Genomic DNA, 14,320 nt, shown 5'->3' with positions numbered 1-14,320 from the left:
AACAGCCATTAGAATTCCCGCAACACATCAAATAGCAAATGGAAGGCTGTCAGCCGAAAGCAAGGTAAATTTTCAGCCAAGTGCCACGGAGCATCGCAAGAACGTTCGCGAGCGGAAACAATTCCGAGGTCGCGAGGTAACACCTTCGGTTGCGGATGTGAAGGAGGAAGGCTGCCGAGGATGGAACGAAGACGCCAGGCCAGACTTGGTGCGTCATCCACGTCACGATCGCTGCCAATGGGATCTCGGATCCAAGCGGCGATGCTATTGAGGATTTGCATCTCTTACCTTCCGCGGCGAATGCGGGAGGAAGCTCGCGTTCGTGAGCCGGTGCGACGAGAACGATGGGAAATCCGGTTGAGAGCATATAGGTATGCTCGCAGATGGCCGAGTGCGACGAAGACCGTGACAGTATATATATATATATATATATATATACATATATAACGGCGTCCCGGCGACCAGAATGGGACAGAGATAGTACACAGGGTGGAAAGAGGAAGAGAGAGTAAGAGGCAAACGAGAGAAACGGAGCATGGTCGATGTGTCTAGCCTAGCCTGGTTGGCTGGTTGGCTGGCTGGTTGGCTGGCTGGTTCGGGTGGCTGGATGAACCAGGGACCGTCTAGGTTGCGTCTGCCCCGCACAAACTCGGTATTATCTATACGTCTAGACACCCCTGCGCCACCGAGAGAAGACCATAGCGGTTTGGCGCTCCGCTTGTAATTTACAGCGCGCCCCGCCGTGTCTCTACGTCTACGATCCCGCAAATTTCTCTCCCCGGTCGTGTCTCTTTCTCTTCGTCTTCCAAGTTTCTCTCTCTCTCTCTCTCTTTCTCTTTCTCTTTCTCTTTCTCTTTATATTCTATTCATCTCCATCTTTCTCTCTTTCACCTTTCTTCTTCTTTTTCCCACGTTTTACTCTTGCTTGACCTTTGCTCTTGACTCTTCTATCATGCAGCCACATACACGTTCAAACGTTGTTAGCAAATCAACCATTATTCGCCATTCGATCTGTACCTTGATGTACAAAGTAATCTACATTCGCAAGGATGTCCGATTAAAATTAATGGTTAAAATGGAAGAACGACGCCAGGTCGCACGTGTTACGAGGACTTCGGTCGACGGGCACGCGAATCACCACGGGAATTCCTGGACGCTTCTCTCCGGGCTGTCGATGGAGCTCGCGTGCGCGACGCCGCCACTTCAGATATCACCGGCGTACGAGCGATCGAGGGGATCACGGCCACGTGAAAAGGGAAGCAGCCGTCAATTGGTATACACGGTGTACACAACGGGGCCGCGCGTGAAGAGAGTGCGAATATTGGTATCGCGATAACGAACGGGGAGCCCTCGCGTGTCCGAAAGTACGAGCCACCCCAGCCAGTGCAGCACGTTATCCCCGGAACACGCGTGTGTTATATCGGCGATCTCTCAGTGATTAATGCCAGCTGTTAGTACCAGGAGGCTCCAGTCAATTGAATCTCATCGTTCGGCCGCCGTATAAGCCTCGCTTCGTTGCCTTTATCCGCTTCTCTCTCTCTCTCTCCCTCTTTCGGGATAGTGCACGAGCCAACTATCCCGTTCTCGAAGAAAAGAAACTTATACACGCTTGTTTCAACGTCGACGCGTAAATAATAAATCCTGTGGAATCGCCTTACCGTGTCGGGATGAAGGAAAAGAAGAGAGGAGAGGCTGTCCATTTCCCCGAGGCTCCAGGTAACGGAAAGAATAAACTTTTCTTGGCGGACCGGTGGATACTAAAGTCCTGGCAGGTGCGTGGCACGTTAAACTTTCGAGTTTCGAGAACGCAATTTTCCCAAGGGAATCAGTCCTCGCTAATGCAAGAGTGGTTATAGAAGGAGAAAGAGATGAAGACGGAGAGAGGAAACAGGTATAAAGGGAGACAATATAAAGGGAGAGAGAGAGAGAGAAAGGGAGGGAGGAGGGAGAGAGAAACTGTATGCGGGCGGCAACAGCGACGAGGAGTTTGAGGGTTGAACGAGCTGACGCTTTAAGCGATGTAAGTTACAGAAACTACGCTTCCGACCAGTCTCGGGCGCAGATTAGTCGTAATCTCGGCGCATTGCACTCTGCAGCCGTTTCCAACCCCCATCCCACCCCGCCGCTACTGCTGCTGCTGCTGCTCGAGACCTCACAACTACAAAGCTTTCCAAACCGTTACCTTCTCGCTGAACCAAGACGAACGTATTAGACGCACCTAAATTCACGTACACCGGAGGCGTTCGTCGTGTGTTGCCTCGACATTGCGACACGCGGAACTCTCTGTATTTGCCACTGTATCGCCGCTTTGATTATTTCCTGAAGGCTTAAGCCACTACGTCTACGCCTTCCTCCGTGCGGCTACACGGTTACAACTCGCGCGGCGAAGATTAAACGCTTCTTGGTTTATGGCCTCGTAGCCGGCCCCTCTTACGCGACTTGGTTTACCTTGGCTCAACGAGATTTTCCGCGCTTCCTACCTTTTATACGGCTGTTGCTGAAAATCGATAGTCCGGTGATCGCACCTTCGCGCTCGAAAATGTCGTACCTTCGCAATGTGCTTGCTTATTGCACTAAGTTAGCGTCTATTCCTGGCAACAATTACGTGAGTTTTCACATAAATTTTGTTGTTAGTCTCTCATTGAAAATGGAAATGGGACTAGAGACTATGGCAACGGGCGTGCTATCGAACAAACCACGCGAAGATTCTCCACTTGATTGTGAATAATTCCAATCGCACATTGTTGTTCATTTCTGTTTCTTTTCGCGAAGAAATGACGGACGAATCGCAAGGCAAAATAGAAAATAGAAGTGGAAAGACCAACGAGAAGGATCCAGTGACACTCGATAGCATTTGGTAGAGATACGCAACAGGCAAACAATGCAATGAGTATTATTTACGCGATATAAATGAGTTTTACTAATGTCGAACGAAATACGTGAATTTCAGTAAGGAAGTTATACTACGAGACGAGTTGTTTCGACGCAACTGGTCCAGAAAGTACGAACAGCTGTCGGGTGATTTTTTTAAGAAGGTACCACGAGCCAACCGGAGAGAAACGCACATCGTACGAATTTTAATGTTACCCGGTGTCACTGACCGTAGGTGCTAGCCGAAGAATGCAAAAAGGAGGGATTTCCGGCGGACACTTTCCAATACAAACCGCCGGATGATGCGATTAAGCGTTCACCGATTCTTCTGAAACCATCGCCGTCCATTCCCAGAACGACATCCGGTATGATTGGCTTACGATCATCTCATCCACAATACAATCTCGAGTTTACAGGTCGCTGGTATATTTCGCCCAAACAAACGATCGAACCACCCGTGGAACCTGATGAATTTCGTGTCAGGCAGCAAAGATTCATCTTTCTTGGTTAAGTAATGGAATATATTTTTTATAGACAGGGCATTGTACTAAATCGTCCTGATTAACTTACATTTTTATTATATTAACATACAGCGGTAAAATGGCTTAGGCGAATAGAAAGGAAAAAGAAAGATAAAGAGAGACAGGGAGAGGAGAAAGATGGCAGGTCTAAAAAGAAGAGAGTAACGAAATAAACATGAAATAAAATGAAAGAATTAGATTAAGATACTTAAGTAGACAAAAGAATAGCATAGTTAAGATAAATATAAGCATAGGACAAAGTAAAATGTAAATATATATTACAAAATATTATGTAAATATTATAACATGTAAAATTTCGGATAAATGCAATGCGAAATGTACAATGTAAAAACCAAAATCAATTTCAAGGCCAAAGAGACTGAAATAAGTATATACATACATATTATATTAATATACGTTAATGTAACGTAATATTTGAGTTATCCTTCATTTCCGAATATTCTTTTTATTTCCAAAACATGGAAAACCTTATACACAAACTTTGTGCATTTGATTCCAGTAAGAAAAAATGGGATTTCATTTATTTTATTTTATTCTTCGCATATTTACATTCCAAACCATTTCTGTTTGAGAGTCGGCGGTAATTTCTCCGTCAAAGACATGGGGTTCACTTCAACTGCCACTAACTCCTCATCTGTCAACCAGTCTAGGTACACAAGATGCTGAAAACAGTGATTGTAACAATTTGATCTTCGTATATTCGAACTATACAATGTTATAAATAAAATTTACCTTGTATTTTTTGAGAACTTGAAAAACCTGCTGAGACTGCGAGTTCATTACAAAATTATTGTCGTCAACGTCACCGTTCTCGCGTTTTGGAATTTTCAGTTCCTTTTCTAAAAACTCGTTCAATTTGTCCATGACATAAACAGTTGAGTCGTCGTGCATTATTATAATATTCTCGTTACGTGGATCAAAAATGATATTCGTTATGGGGAACGGCCGGGCCAACCATTGCTTGGGAAGCCGATTTTGTAAATTATTCGAAAAGTTGGTGTATTGCCTTTGCAATATGTTATATTCGACGATCTGAAATGAAACGATCGACGATTAAGTGTGAAAGATGATTGTTCATAAAATGTGCAGCTTTATAGTTTTTAATTTCGCGTGTAATATTGGAAGTTATAGTGATAATTTACTGCAAGTTTCATGAGAGACAGAAAGTGCAGGTCATAGAAAGATTATAGCGCTCTTTATAGCTAAGTTAATTACTATTAATTTATCGTTTTATGATACTAGATCATTTTAAATGAGTCAAATTTTTATATCCCAGGATTAAGGAAAATCCCTGTTACACGGTGTAAAAATTGAATTTTTTTACTTTACCTTGTGGTCAGAATATACAATAACTAAATTTAACGTGTTTTCTTGACACGCCATGGCTGTTGGTGGACAACTGTACTTGGGCAATAACCATGCCATAGGTCTGTCATTACTTGCAGTTTCATTAATAGTGTACACAGCAATCCTACCCACACGATCGGCACAGACAAAATATTTATTATCAGGAGAAAAACAGGCGATTCCAACATTTACAATGGATTCCTTATTCGTATAAAAAAAACCAAGATGCCTTAGACGTTTCTTTTCAACTTTATACAATGTTATAATGTTATTTTTTCCATCATTATTTATCGTTACAAATAACTGTCCGTTCGGACTAAATAACATTTTCTGTACTTTGGTTACGGAAATGTCAGTGTCATTTCTTGATAATTGTGGATCACCCTCAATTACATCAAAGTTAAAAACTCTAACATGACTATCGGTGGAATAAACAATTGTCTTAGCATCCCTATTTATCGCACACGAAAGGATATTTTCTTCTCTTTTTGTTTTTAATTGTAGCAATTTTATAGGCTCCTCTTCTAGTTGATGGATCATACCAGGACGTATTGATTCTGAAGGTACTTTAGTAGATGACCCAAGCCTCCACAGTTCAAGAAAGTTTGTATATTGTAAAAGAATGCATCTGGATTTTCTACAAACGTTGGCACATGGAAGCTGGAGTAACGGTGGATATTTAACCAAAACTTTTGGCGGATAACTAGACTGAGCTAGATATCCATCCACACCGGCTGAATATAATTTTCCATCTGCTTCTACTAAAGCTCTTACGTCATGAGTATGTAACCTTCTTTCAATTCCTTTAACCCACTGTGGTCTACCACTTGATTTCATAGTTATTTTACAAAAACTCCTCACTACAGGATCAACACCAGCGCAGTACACGATATTCATATCATGGGACAAAGTAACAGCTAATATGTCAGCTGTATGACTTTCATGAGATTCAATCAAGGTACCCATATGAGGATCCCAAAATGATAAACAGCCACGTGAATCTCCAGAAATTATAATGTTGTCATCTGTAACCGCTAGACACCAGATAATAGTTTCTTTCTTCGCTTCCTTTCTGGAAGTTGTCATTTTATGAACTGCATGGCCAGATATGGCATTCCAAACCCTAATCGTGTCAACTGATCCTGTGTAGATCATGTCCCCGGTGTTGTCCCATTTAATACAAAGGATTCTTCCTTTCTGTTTGTCAAATATCCTTTCGTACATCAATACATCGGGCAAAATGGAGAATGTATTAATATATCCATCCTCTGTACCAACAGCTAAACGTGTCTTTTTATGATTAACATCCATACACCAGGCTGCGCCTCCGTTTACTATAACCTCGCTTTTAATAGACAATGTTTTTAAATCGTACTCTGTTATCATACCGTGAAGACCAGTTGAAAACAATCTCTGATCTACCCACAGGATGGATTCTATAGAGCATTCTGGATGACCAGGTATCATACATTCCACAAAAGGTGCATTTCCAATGTTCCAAATTTCAATCGAATTATCATTTCTGTAAACATGTCGCTATATGTAATATTATCATTTATGATGTTTAAATAAAAAGCATACTTTGGGAAACTAACCTTGCAAGTGTTAACCTCTTTGTCTTAGGTTCATAAGATAAACACGTAACAGACCGAGGTTCAAGATTATAAAACCTAATATTATGTATTTTACAAGTTGGCATGATTCATTCGATTCTTTACAAACACTTATAATAATATTTATATTATTAAATTCTGCATTGCAGACTACACAGTAGAAAGTATAACCACAACTATCGTACATACACGTGGGTCCTGAACCTCAGAAGCGACATTTTTCATATTCTTACGTTGGTAACAATTACGAATTAGCTCTTCCAAGAACACGAAATTTTCAACGAAATTAAACAAAATCATCAGATAAGTGATAAAAATATATATATATATATATATTTATTTTTTGTAATTCGATATCCACTTATAATTTACAATTACTTATAAAAATATTTTATCATAGATTTTCTTCATTTGCCATGAAGTTCACAGTTAGATAATATCTGGATATTTTATGAAATAGATAATATCAAAATTCTTCACTAAATTCTTTTTACGTATAGATAGAAACGGTATCACGTAAGTGTGCAATGAAAATTGAAATATCTTTATAAAGAAATAATGAGATCATCCTTGGTTTAATAATAATGAGAGGATGATCATGACTTTGGAGATGAGAATTTGTGACATTACGTAATATTTTTCTTGGAAAATCTAATATATATGTCGTATATGTTATTAACTATTTAATCTGAACAATACATCGCGACGCGTTACGCAGGCGCAAACTCGTCGCATCTCAATATTTAACCTACTTCATATCAGTTACACACTCGTATGGGTTTCAGTCAAACGTTCCGTCTTTGTGGTATTGTATACACATATACGTGTTGGTAGTTGGTAGAAACCACACTGTACTACACAAGTAATCAAGATCAACGGTGTAATCTTCTTGGAGCAATCATCATTTTAAGCAGTGTCAGTCGTTTCTTCGTTCGAAGAACTTAAACGTTTCCTGAAAGAGGTAAATAAATACGGCTTGCATTCGGCGCACGAATGTGATTATCGATTGTATGCCATTTTCAGAAAGTGCGCATGACGCATCAAGTTGACGTGTACAATTAGCAGTTTATTTCCCAGGTTAATATTCGTAATAATCATTCGTAATAAACATTCATAATGTTATTATAAAAATCACTTCTTAGGATCAACGCGTGAACTTCAACGTTTTCATCGCACTAATTGGCGACATAGGAAAACGTTGAAGTATCGTCATGTCACTGCCGTATTTCGTAATGTTATATTTGCTGCCGGAACAAAATCATTTTGTACTTCCGATAAATTTCGATTAATATAGATTAAAATTTCAAAATTATTGATTTCCAAGAGAGGTGTGTTACAAATAAGAATGCTTGTATGTAAGGTTGTTAATTTCTGCTTTTTTTTTTGTCCGTAGAAAGTATGTCGCAATCTATGCTTTTAACGAAAATATATTTTTTAACAGCAACATTAGATTGTAACAATTCGTATAACATTATACGTAAATATAGTGATAAGTATTAATTGGTGCCTCTAATTTTGTTTTCAGCTGACCTTAATGCCTTGAAAAAAATTAATAAAAGTTAATTATGCTCATATTTATAGTGCTTAATGGGTGACATGTAAGTGAATTTTTCTATACCAAGAAAATTATCTTGTTAGAATTCTTTCAATAAACATCCATAAAACCAAACAATGTCATTTAAATAGTATTTATAAATATGAGCAGTCTTGTAATGTTTAAATCTATTTCAGCTACTTTATGTGATATTATCTTACTTAGTTTACTCTATTGATGTTTAAAACAATCCTATTTAAAAATTGAAAATTTTTTTTTAATGATTTTTATAAATTTTATCATTAAAAGATTTGTAATCGATTATTATTTTAAAGTTAACATTTCTCTTATTTAAAGATACATAGATATGATAATTATCTTAAAATTCAACATTATTTTTTAACTTTTCTTTACCATTGTACTTTTAAGGATGAGCATGCATATTTGGAAGTTTTAAAAAAAGTATAACATTAACACATGAATTTAATATAGAAATTTCTAACATAATATTACATTGAATGTTAAAATGTTTTGACATGTGTTGAAGAATAAATTCTTTTTAGTGGTTTTATATCTAATTTTGTTTTAAGGCTGTTGGTACATTCGTGCGCTGGTGTTCCATTGATGTTCTATGTTCAACAGTATTTTATGATAATAATAGCCTCTTTTTCAGTTAAAACAAAAACCAAAAGATGGCAGAACATTGGCAGAACACACCAGGTGCAGGATTTTATGCAGGGCAACAAGGTTCTGATCTTTTTCCTAAGTTACATATATTCTTCATTGATATTACACCTTAAACAAAATATTTAGCAAGCTACAAATGCCATGTTGCTTATTTCAAGTTTGTTCCAACGTTACATGTTATTTCATCAAGCGTAATTTATGGCTATTAGTTATAGAAAAAATAATAATGTGAAAATAATGAAAAATTAATATAATTAAAACATGTTATGTGATTGCCTTAAAAAAAAGAAATTACAAATTGAGAGGAAGCAATGTATTTAAAAAAAAAAATCATGCACCAATATTTAGTGGCTGTTAATAGAGCACAAAAACTTATGAAGGGTGATGCTTAACTCAGAATGAAAACTCTGTCTAGATGTAATATTTTATTTTTTTTTTTTCAAATTTGATTGTGCAGGTTATCCTCAACAAAATCCTGGGTATCCACCTCAAGAAGGATATAATCCTGCATATCCACCTCCTTACGGAGCAAATCCACCACCTCCACCAGGTTTGTTTAATCTCATTATTTTTTTTTTTTTTTATACTCTAATGCTGTAATGTCTTTGGAATGGCCGTGACATTTTGTTTATTTTTAGGTTTTGTTCCTTCAGGAGCACCTCCTTACGGGCAAGTTCCACCAACTGGGCCAATATTTGGCGCAGGACCACAAGCAGGCATGTACGGGTCAAATTATGAGGATCCTATGCAATCTGATGTTATCAAAGGATTTGAATTCAATGATAAAAGCATTAGAAATGGATTCATCAGGTATTATAATCAACAATATCATTAATGATGTATTATCATCAATAATATCTTGTAATATTTATAAAATTTAATTTTTATTTGTTTTCAGGAAAGTGTACAGTATATTGATGCTCCAATTGTTAATCACAGTATCAATGATTGCACTTTTCCTTTATCACATACCTACTCAAAAATTTGTGAGGAGTCATACGGAATTGTTTTGGATTTCTTTTGCAGCAACTATTGTCCTGATTATATGTATGGCTTGTTGTACCAGTGTGAGGCGAAAAGCCCCAATGAATTTTGTATTTTTGTTCTTATTCACTGTAGCAGAAAGTTTCTTGTTAGCTACTGCTGCTTCTACGTACAACTCTGAAGAAGTAAGATCCTAAACATTACAGCTCATGATTTTTTTAGTTTTTCACATATTAAAATAATTATCTAATAAAAACCATTTTATCAAATATTTCTAGGTATTATTGGCCGTTGGAATTACTGCAGCCGTTTGCCTTGCATTAACAGTATTCGCGTTCCAAACGAAATTCGACTTCACTGGTTTGAATAGCATTTTGTTCATTGCAATGGTCGTTTTCCTACTTTTTGGAATAATTGCAATGATATGGCATGGAAAAATTATGACTTTAGTATATGCATCGATTGGAGCTCTTCTTTTCTCCTTTTACTTGATTTACGACACTCAAATGATGATAGGAGGAAAACACAAGTACACGATTTCTCCAGAAGAGTACATTTTCGCAGCACTGAACCTTTATATCGATGTTGTTAACATTTTCCTTTACATTTTGACAATTATTGGTACTTCACGAGATTAAATATTGTAAAATATATTTTTTCGTCGCTGGATTAATCTTTAACGCAAAATGCTTTTACTTATCATTGTTCTGTTTTGACTCTCTTTTTTTTTTGTACATAGAGAGTACATTACAGAAAAGCAATGAAAGGCATTAAAAGAAAAGATATTGGCTTAAAAGAAAAGAAGAGTATTAATTTCTATGAGATAATAGCTTTTACACAATTTTCAATATATAGCCAACACAGAGATTACAAATTATTTTAAAGTTCGACGTCTAGTCTTGTAAGTCAAGTAATTCCTATACTCGCTGGAGCAAATGAGTCAATCGTTATATAGTTGGAAATATATACATATAAATAGGGTTATAAAAAACACAAATACATAATTTACACATTTAATCATAATTTCTTGTTTCATCTTCCCTATTTAAAAAAAGTATCCGTTTGCATTGAATTCACTTAGAAAGGTATAATTTATTTTGTAAAAATAATTATTTTGTAAAACTGATCGGTTTTTTTTCATTAAAATATAAATAAATTGTGTATATCCAGCAAATAAGTGATTTCATTGTTGTAATATGTAATATGAAATACATTTTAACAATATTAATATCTCCCCCCGTTAGATATAGAAATATAATTCCAAATTACCTTACTAATGTATACATATATTTACTTGTTATGTGTGTTAGAAAATAGATGTTATATTATTTCAATATATTTGCATAACAAAATAAAAATTCCAAAGTATTAAATATTATCTACATCTTTTGTTGTATAAATTTATTTTGATTTTTTCACTGCTATAAAACAAAATGAGAATTGTATGGTGATCATTCGATTTAATATTACTATTGTTGTATGATGTCACTTTATTAAGTATCTATTGTTGTTATTATTATTATTATTATTTATATGTATTGCAAAGGGAAATAAAAACAACTACTTCGAAATCGTGAATATTTATATTTGTAGTAAATTAGTCTTACACAAATAGGATAAAAGCTCAGTTTTAAGCTTTTAGATTTTAACTTAAGATGTAAATAAGCATATATAGTGCAATGTCCGTATGAAAAAGCATTCAATGTTCACATAGATTTTTTTTTAAGATCAAGAGCCCACATTCATTCTCACTTTTCTCATTATGGTAACAAATTGCAGCCTCATATAACAAACAAATTGTTTCTAGTTGACTTTGTTCGTGCAACAACGCATGGAGTTTCATGGAAAACAAAGCTCCATCCATCAGTATATATTATTGATTTTTTGTTCATTATAAAAGCTGTGATGGAGGTTTAACGCTTGTATACATGCAATAGACACATAAGTACAGTCATATATACGACAAACAGCATTTATAACCCATCCTCTGAAATCCAGGTATAATTAAAAAACTTCACTTTCATATTGGAGTTAGTTCTTTTTATACTCTTTGAATTAATTTTAGACATATCTTTATCAGAAATTTCATCAAGTAAGTTCAATTGAATTTGATTAGGCAGTGTTGTGAAGAGTTTAATTATTCTATTATGCTTTTTTAAATTATGCTCTAAATCTATCCACAAATCTATTTTGAGTGGCACGAGCTTGATATATATATATATCTATTGATATATATATAGTATATTATGCGCCGTTAAAATAAATAAGATTAGCAGCACCGATTAGAATTTCTTTCCACCCTTCGATCAACCGTTACTCTATCAGGAGCATCTTGTGGTTCTTTCCCATGAGTTTTTTCCAATATTGCTTCAGCTAATTCACTAAATGCACGATCGATATTAATGTTTGCTTTTGCAGATGTTTCCATAAATCTGATTCCATGCTCTCTTGCTATCTAAAGGAGAATGTCAACTTATTAGTATATAATATTTTTGTAACCTACGTACAATTTAAATTGTTGATATTTTACCGCTTCTCCTCTTTCTGTACTAACAACACGTTTGTCTTCCATATCACTTTTGTTTCCCAGTATCATCTTTTCCACATCTTCATTTGCATGCTAAAATTAATTAGAATTAATAAATAAACGATGATTATAATCGACTGTATTTACATATAATAGAAAAGCTCACAATTATACTTACTTCATCAATATTTCTCAACCATTTAACAATATTTTCAAATGTTTTTTCATTAGTAATATCATAAACAAGCATAATACCCATTGCACCTCTATAATATGATGTAGTAATGGTATGAAATCTTTCTTGACCTGCTGTATCCCTGCAAATACACAGATTAAGGGCTGTTTAGAAAAATTTAATATTTCACAACTTACCATATTTGTAACTTGATTTTCTTTCCTCTTAATTCCACTGTCTTGATTTTAAAATCGATACCTAAGTGACAAAAAGCATATTGTTCATTTATCTAACATAGTCCTCAATATATTAACATCTATTTACACAAAACAATCAACAAAGACAACAATGTTGTTACTTGAGAGAGATAAATTTTTCTACATATTCTCTTAATATATATTGTCTTAACACGTTAAGGCAATCACACTTTGATGGTCAATTATTTATCGTTCAATCAACTTGAATTCGTAGTATTATTATTTCGTTTCAGTGGCATAACCTACTACGCCGAAGAAAAAGAATACGCAATAACAGACAATTTGACCAAGGAAACAAACGAACGGCAGTTATTTCGACAGTTTCTCTTACCTATTGTTGAAATAAACGTTGTTGAAAAAGCATCGTCCGAAAATCTGAACAATATACAAGTTTTGCCAACTCCAGAATCACCGATCAGCAGCAACTTGAACAACAGATCGTACGTCTTTTTCGCCATTTCACTGTTGCTCCGCGTTAACGAGGCGCCGAAGAAAACAAAAAAGATTCGAACCTGTGGAGCACGATTAATCGTTTTCCAGAAGATGTTTCGAACATCGAACGCTATGAACGATTATAGGTTTCAAGGTCGGACGAGGGCGCGTCTCAACGTACAACGGTGCCTTGTTAACGACGGAAAAACCGGTCACAGGGGCTGACTATTAAAAGACAATACGACGTCACACAACAGACGAGCACGCAGAAGCATCGGGGTAACTTTGCACTTTCCGTCCGACCACAAGACTGAACGGAGCTGCTGGATTATCAAGCGACCAACGATTCTTAGCACGACCGTTTCTTCATCGTAATTAGCGGTAATCGCAAAACTCTGCCGGGTTCAATTGCGAATATTCTATCTACCACGGGAGGTCACCACCACTGCAAGAATAATTTTAAATTACCCGGATACTAACGGGATACACATGTACGAAGTTATTATCGGGCTATGGTTGTTTGTATAAATTCATGTTCCTCCGATCAAACAAGTGGAATCATGAAAACGATGATTTCTTACGATTTTCGAAATATTATTTTTCTATCTCCAAGCGTGTTATAATGCCTCACTTTGGACATAGTACGTACATATTTTCCGTACTATGAATAAATTCTGCACACTCTCATAAAGGTACAAATATCTGCAATTTAGATATGATCTATTTCATCGATTTCACGTTAACAATTTTTATACACGTTTGTATTCCGTTACTTTCGATGCGTGTCAAAATACATTATGAATATTTTGTCATGCAGTGTAGTTTTTCTTATTCAGTGAACATACTTTACAATTACTTTCATACTTGAAAAATTCACGATTGATAAAGTATGTTGCTCGTTTTGCAATCTTTTCAATGTTTAGATGTGGCGGGAAGATATGTTGATAAATGCTATGTATATGAAGGATAATAATGGCATTGAGCAAAAATAAAATAGATTTCACATTCAGCCCTTTTCAGCGTATCACGTTTTGAGGATCATCCTACACTCTTATCATTTTCGTGTTACACGCAAACTTATCGATTTAGTAGAGTAATGGTTTAAATTAAAAATAAATTTTCTTACGAAGTTACAAATAAGGTGTAGAACGGAAGATTATTACCTATTATAATAGGGTAGAATCCAAAAAATTTTATAGATTGAAAAAACATATCATAGATTGAATTCAATTTTACAGAAATATAATTATATTTTTTTAGATTTGTAAATAATATGTTACTTTATAATTCGTTTCATATAATTTCTTTATAATTTCAAATGAAGGAAATTATATTTTGCATTATTGATCAC

The 14,320-nt window shown here is 35.6% G+C and overlaps 4 protein-coding genes across 9 annotated transcripts; 2 read left to right on the top strand and 2 right to left on the bottom strand.

Moving 5' to 3' along the window:
* The first annotated feature begins 437 nt into the window (after positions 1 to 437).
* On the top strand, positions 438 to 3,800 carry LOC122530007. 3 transcript variants are annotated; one of them, XM_043656610.1, is made up of 4 exons: positions 438 to 2,020; positions 2,635 to 2,857; positions 2,951 to 3,035; positions 3,107 to 3,800. In XM_043656610.1, the coding sequence occupies exons 2-4, from the start codon at positions 2,775 to 2,777 to the stop codon at positions 3,380 to 3,382; spliced, it is 444 nt and encodes a 147-aa protein (XP_043512545.1). In that variant the 5' UTR covers positions 438 to 2,020; positions 2,635 to 2,774; the 3' UTR covers positions 3,383 to 3,800. The 3 variants fall into 3 exon arrangements, with proteins under 3 accessions (XP_043512545.1, XP_043512546.1, XP_043512544.1); XM_043656611.1 differs by having other exon boundaries at positions 438 to 2,857; positions 3,107 to 3,236; positions 3,288 to 3,800; XM_043656609.1 differs by having other exon boundaries at positions 438 to 2,857.
* Positions 3,801 to 3,906: 106 nt separating this feature from the next.
* On the bottom strand, positions 3,907 to 6,569 carry LOC122530004 (U3 small nucleolar RNA-associated protein 4 homolog). The gene is made up of 4 exons (XM_043656603.1): positions 6,356 to 6,569; positions 4,743 to 6,282; positions 4,146 to 4,445; positions 3,907 to 4,075 (listed from the first exon to the last, which is right to left on the bottom strand). The coding sequence occupies exons 1-4, from the start codon at positions 6,457 to 6,459 to the stop codon at positions 3,959 to 3,961; spliced, it is 2,061 nt and encodes a 686-aa protein (XP_043512538.1). The 5' UTR covers positions 6,460 to 6,569; the 3' UTR covers positions 3,907 to 3,958.
* Positions 6,570 to 7,133: 564 nt separating this feature from the next.
* On the top strand, positions 7,134 to 10,624 carry LOC122530005 (protein lifeguard 1). Of its 4 annotated transcripts, none has more exons than XM_043656604.1 (6): positions 7,134 to 7,334; positions 8,581 to 8,654; positions 9,052 to 9,144; positions 9,233 to 9,404; positions 9,493 to 9,763; positions 9,857 to 10,624. In XM_043656604.1, the coding sequence occupies exons 2-6, from the start codon at positions 8,600 to 8,602 to the stop codon at positions 10,214 to 10,216; spliced, it is 951 nt and encodes a 316-aa protein (XP_043512539.1). In that variant the 5' UTR covers positions 7,134 to 7,334; positions 8,581 to 8,599; the 3' UTR covers positions 10,217 to 10,624. The 4 variants fall into 4 exon arrangements, with proteins under 4 accessions (XP_043512539.1, XP_043512541.1, XP_043512542.1 ...); XM_043656606.1 differs by having other exon boundaries at positions 8,569 to 8,654; XM_043656605.1 differs by lacking the exon at positions 7,134 to 7,334 and adding an exon at positions 7,430 to 7,450.
* A 518-nt stretch (positions 10,625 to 11,142) lies between these two features.
* LOC122530006 (ras-related protein Rab-10) lies at positions 11,143 to 13,401 on the bottom strand. Its single transcript, XM_043656608.1, has 5 exons — positions 12,869 to 13,401; positions 12,478 to 12,538; positions 12,284 to 12,422; positions 12,109 to 12,198; positions 11,143 to 12,033 (listed from the first exon to the last, which is right to left on the bottom strand). The coding sequence occupies exons 1-5, from the start codon at positions 12,993 to 12,995 to the stop codon at positions 11,848 to 11,850; spliced, it is 603 nt and encodes a 200-aa protein (XP_043512543.1). The 5' UTR covers positions 12,996 to 13,401; the 3' UTR covers positions 11,143 to 11,847.
* Positions 13,402 to 14,320: the final 919 nt, after the last annotated feature.

This window comes from Frieseomelitta varia, unplaced genomic scaffold, assembly GCF_011392965.1.
Source record: "Frieseomelitta varia isolate USP_RPSP 00005682 unplaced genomic scaffold, Fvar_1.2 scaffold_320, whole genome shotgun sequence".
In the NCBI taxonomy this organism is placed as follows: Eukaryota; Metazoa; Arthropoda; class Insecta; order Hymenoptera; family Apidae; genus Frieseomelitta; species Frieseomelitta varia.
The sequence above is the reverse complement of the archived record's forward strand: the minus strand, read 5'-3'. Positions and strand labels throughout refer to the sequence as shown.

Bases quoted from the DNA above. Each gene is read 5' to 3' on its own strand.
- LOC122530007 (XM_043656610.1), top strand. From the start codon at position 2,775: ATGACGGACGAATCGCAAGGCAAAATAGAAAATAGAAGTGGAAAGACC. The intron at 2,858-2,950 runs GTAGAGATACGC...CGTGAATTTCAG, and splicing joins GTGACACTCGATAGCATTTG to TAAGGAAGTTATACTACGAG. The intron at 3,036-3,106 runs GTACCACGAGCC...CACTGACCGTAG, and splicing joins CGGGTGATTTTTTTAAGAAG to GTGCTAGCCGAAGAATGCAA.
- LOC122530004 (XM_043656603.1), bottom strand. From the start codon at position 6,459: ATGCCAACTTGTAAAATACATAATATTAGGTTTTATAATCTTGAACCT. The intron at 6,283-6,355 runs GTTAGTTTCCCA...ACATGTTTACAG, and splicing joins AAGAGGTTAACACTTGCAAG to AAATGATAATTCGATTGAAA. The intron at 4,446-4,742 runs GTAAAGTAAAAA...GTTTCATTTCAG, and splicing joins TTGTATATTCTGACCACAAG to ATCGTCGAATATAACATATT.
- LOC122530005 (XM_043656604.1), top strand. From the start codon at position 8,600: ATGGCAGAACATTGGCAGAACACACCAGGTGCAGGATTTTATGCAGGG. The intron at 9,145-9,232 runs GTTTGTTTAATC...GTTTATTTTTAG, and splicing joins AAATCCACCACCTCCACCAG to GTTTTGTTCCTTCAGGAGCA. The intron at 9,405-9,492 runs GTATTATAATCA...ATTTGTTTTCAG, and splicing joins ATTAGAAATGGATTCATCAG to GAAAGTGTACAGTATATTGA.
- LOC122530006 (XM_043656608.1), bottom strand. From the start codon at position 12,995: ATGGCGAAAAAGACGTACGATCTGTTGTTCAAGTTGCTGCTGATCGGT. The intron at 12,199-12,283 runs GTAAGTATAATT...AATTAATTTTAG, and splicing joins GGTTGAGAAATATTGATGAA to CATGCAAATGAAGATGTGGA. The intron at 12,034-12,108 runs GTAAAATATCAA...ATTCTCCTTTAG, and splicing joins GTACAGAAAGAGGAGAAGCG to ATAGCAAGAGAGCATGGAAT.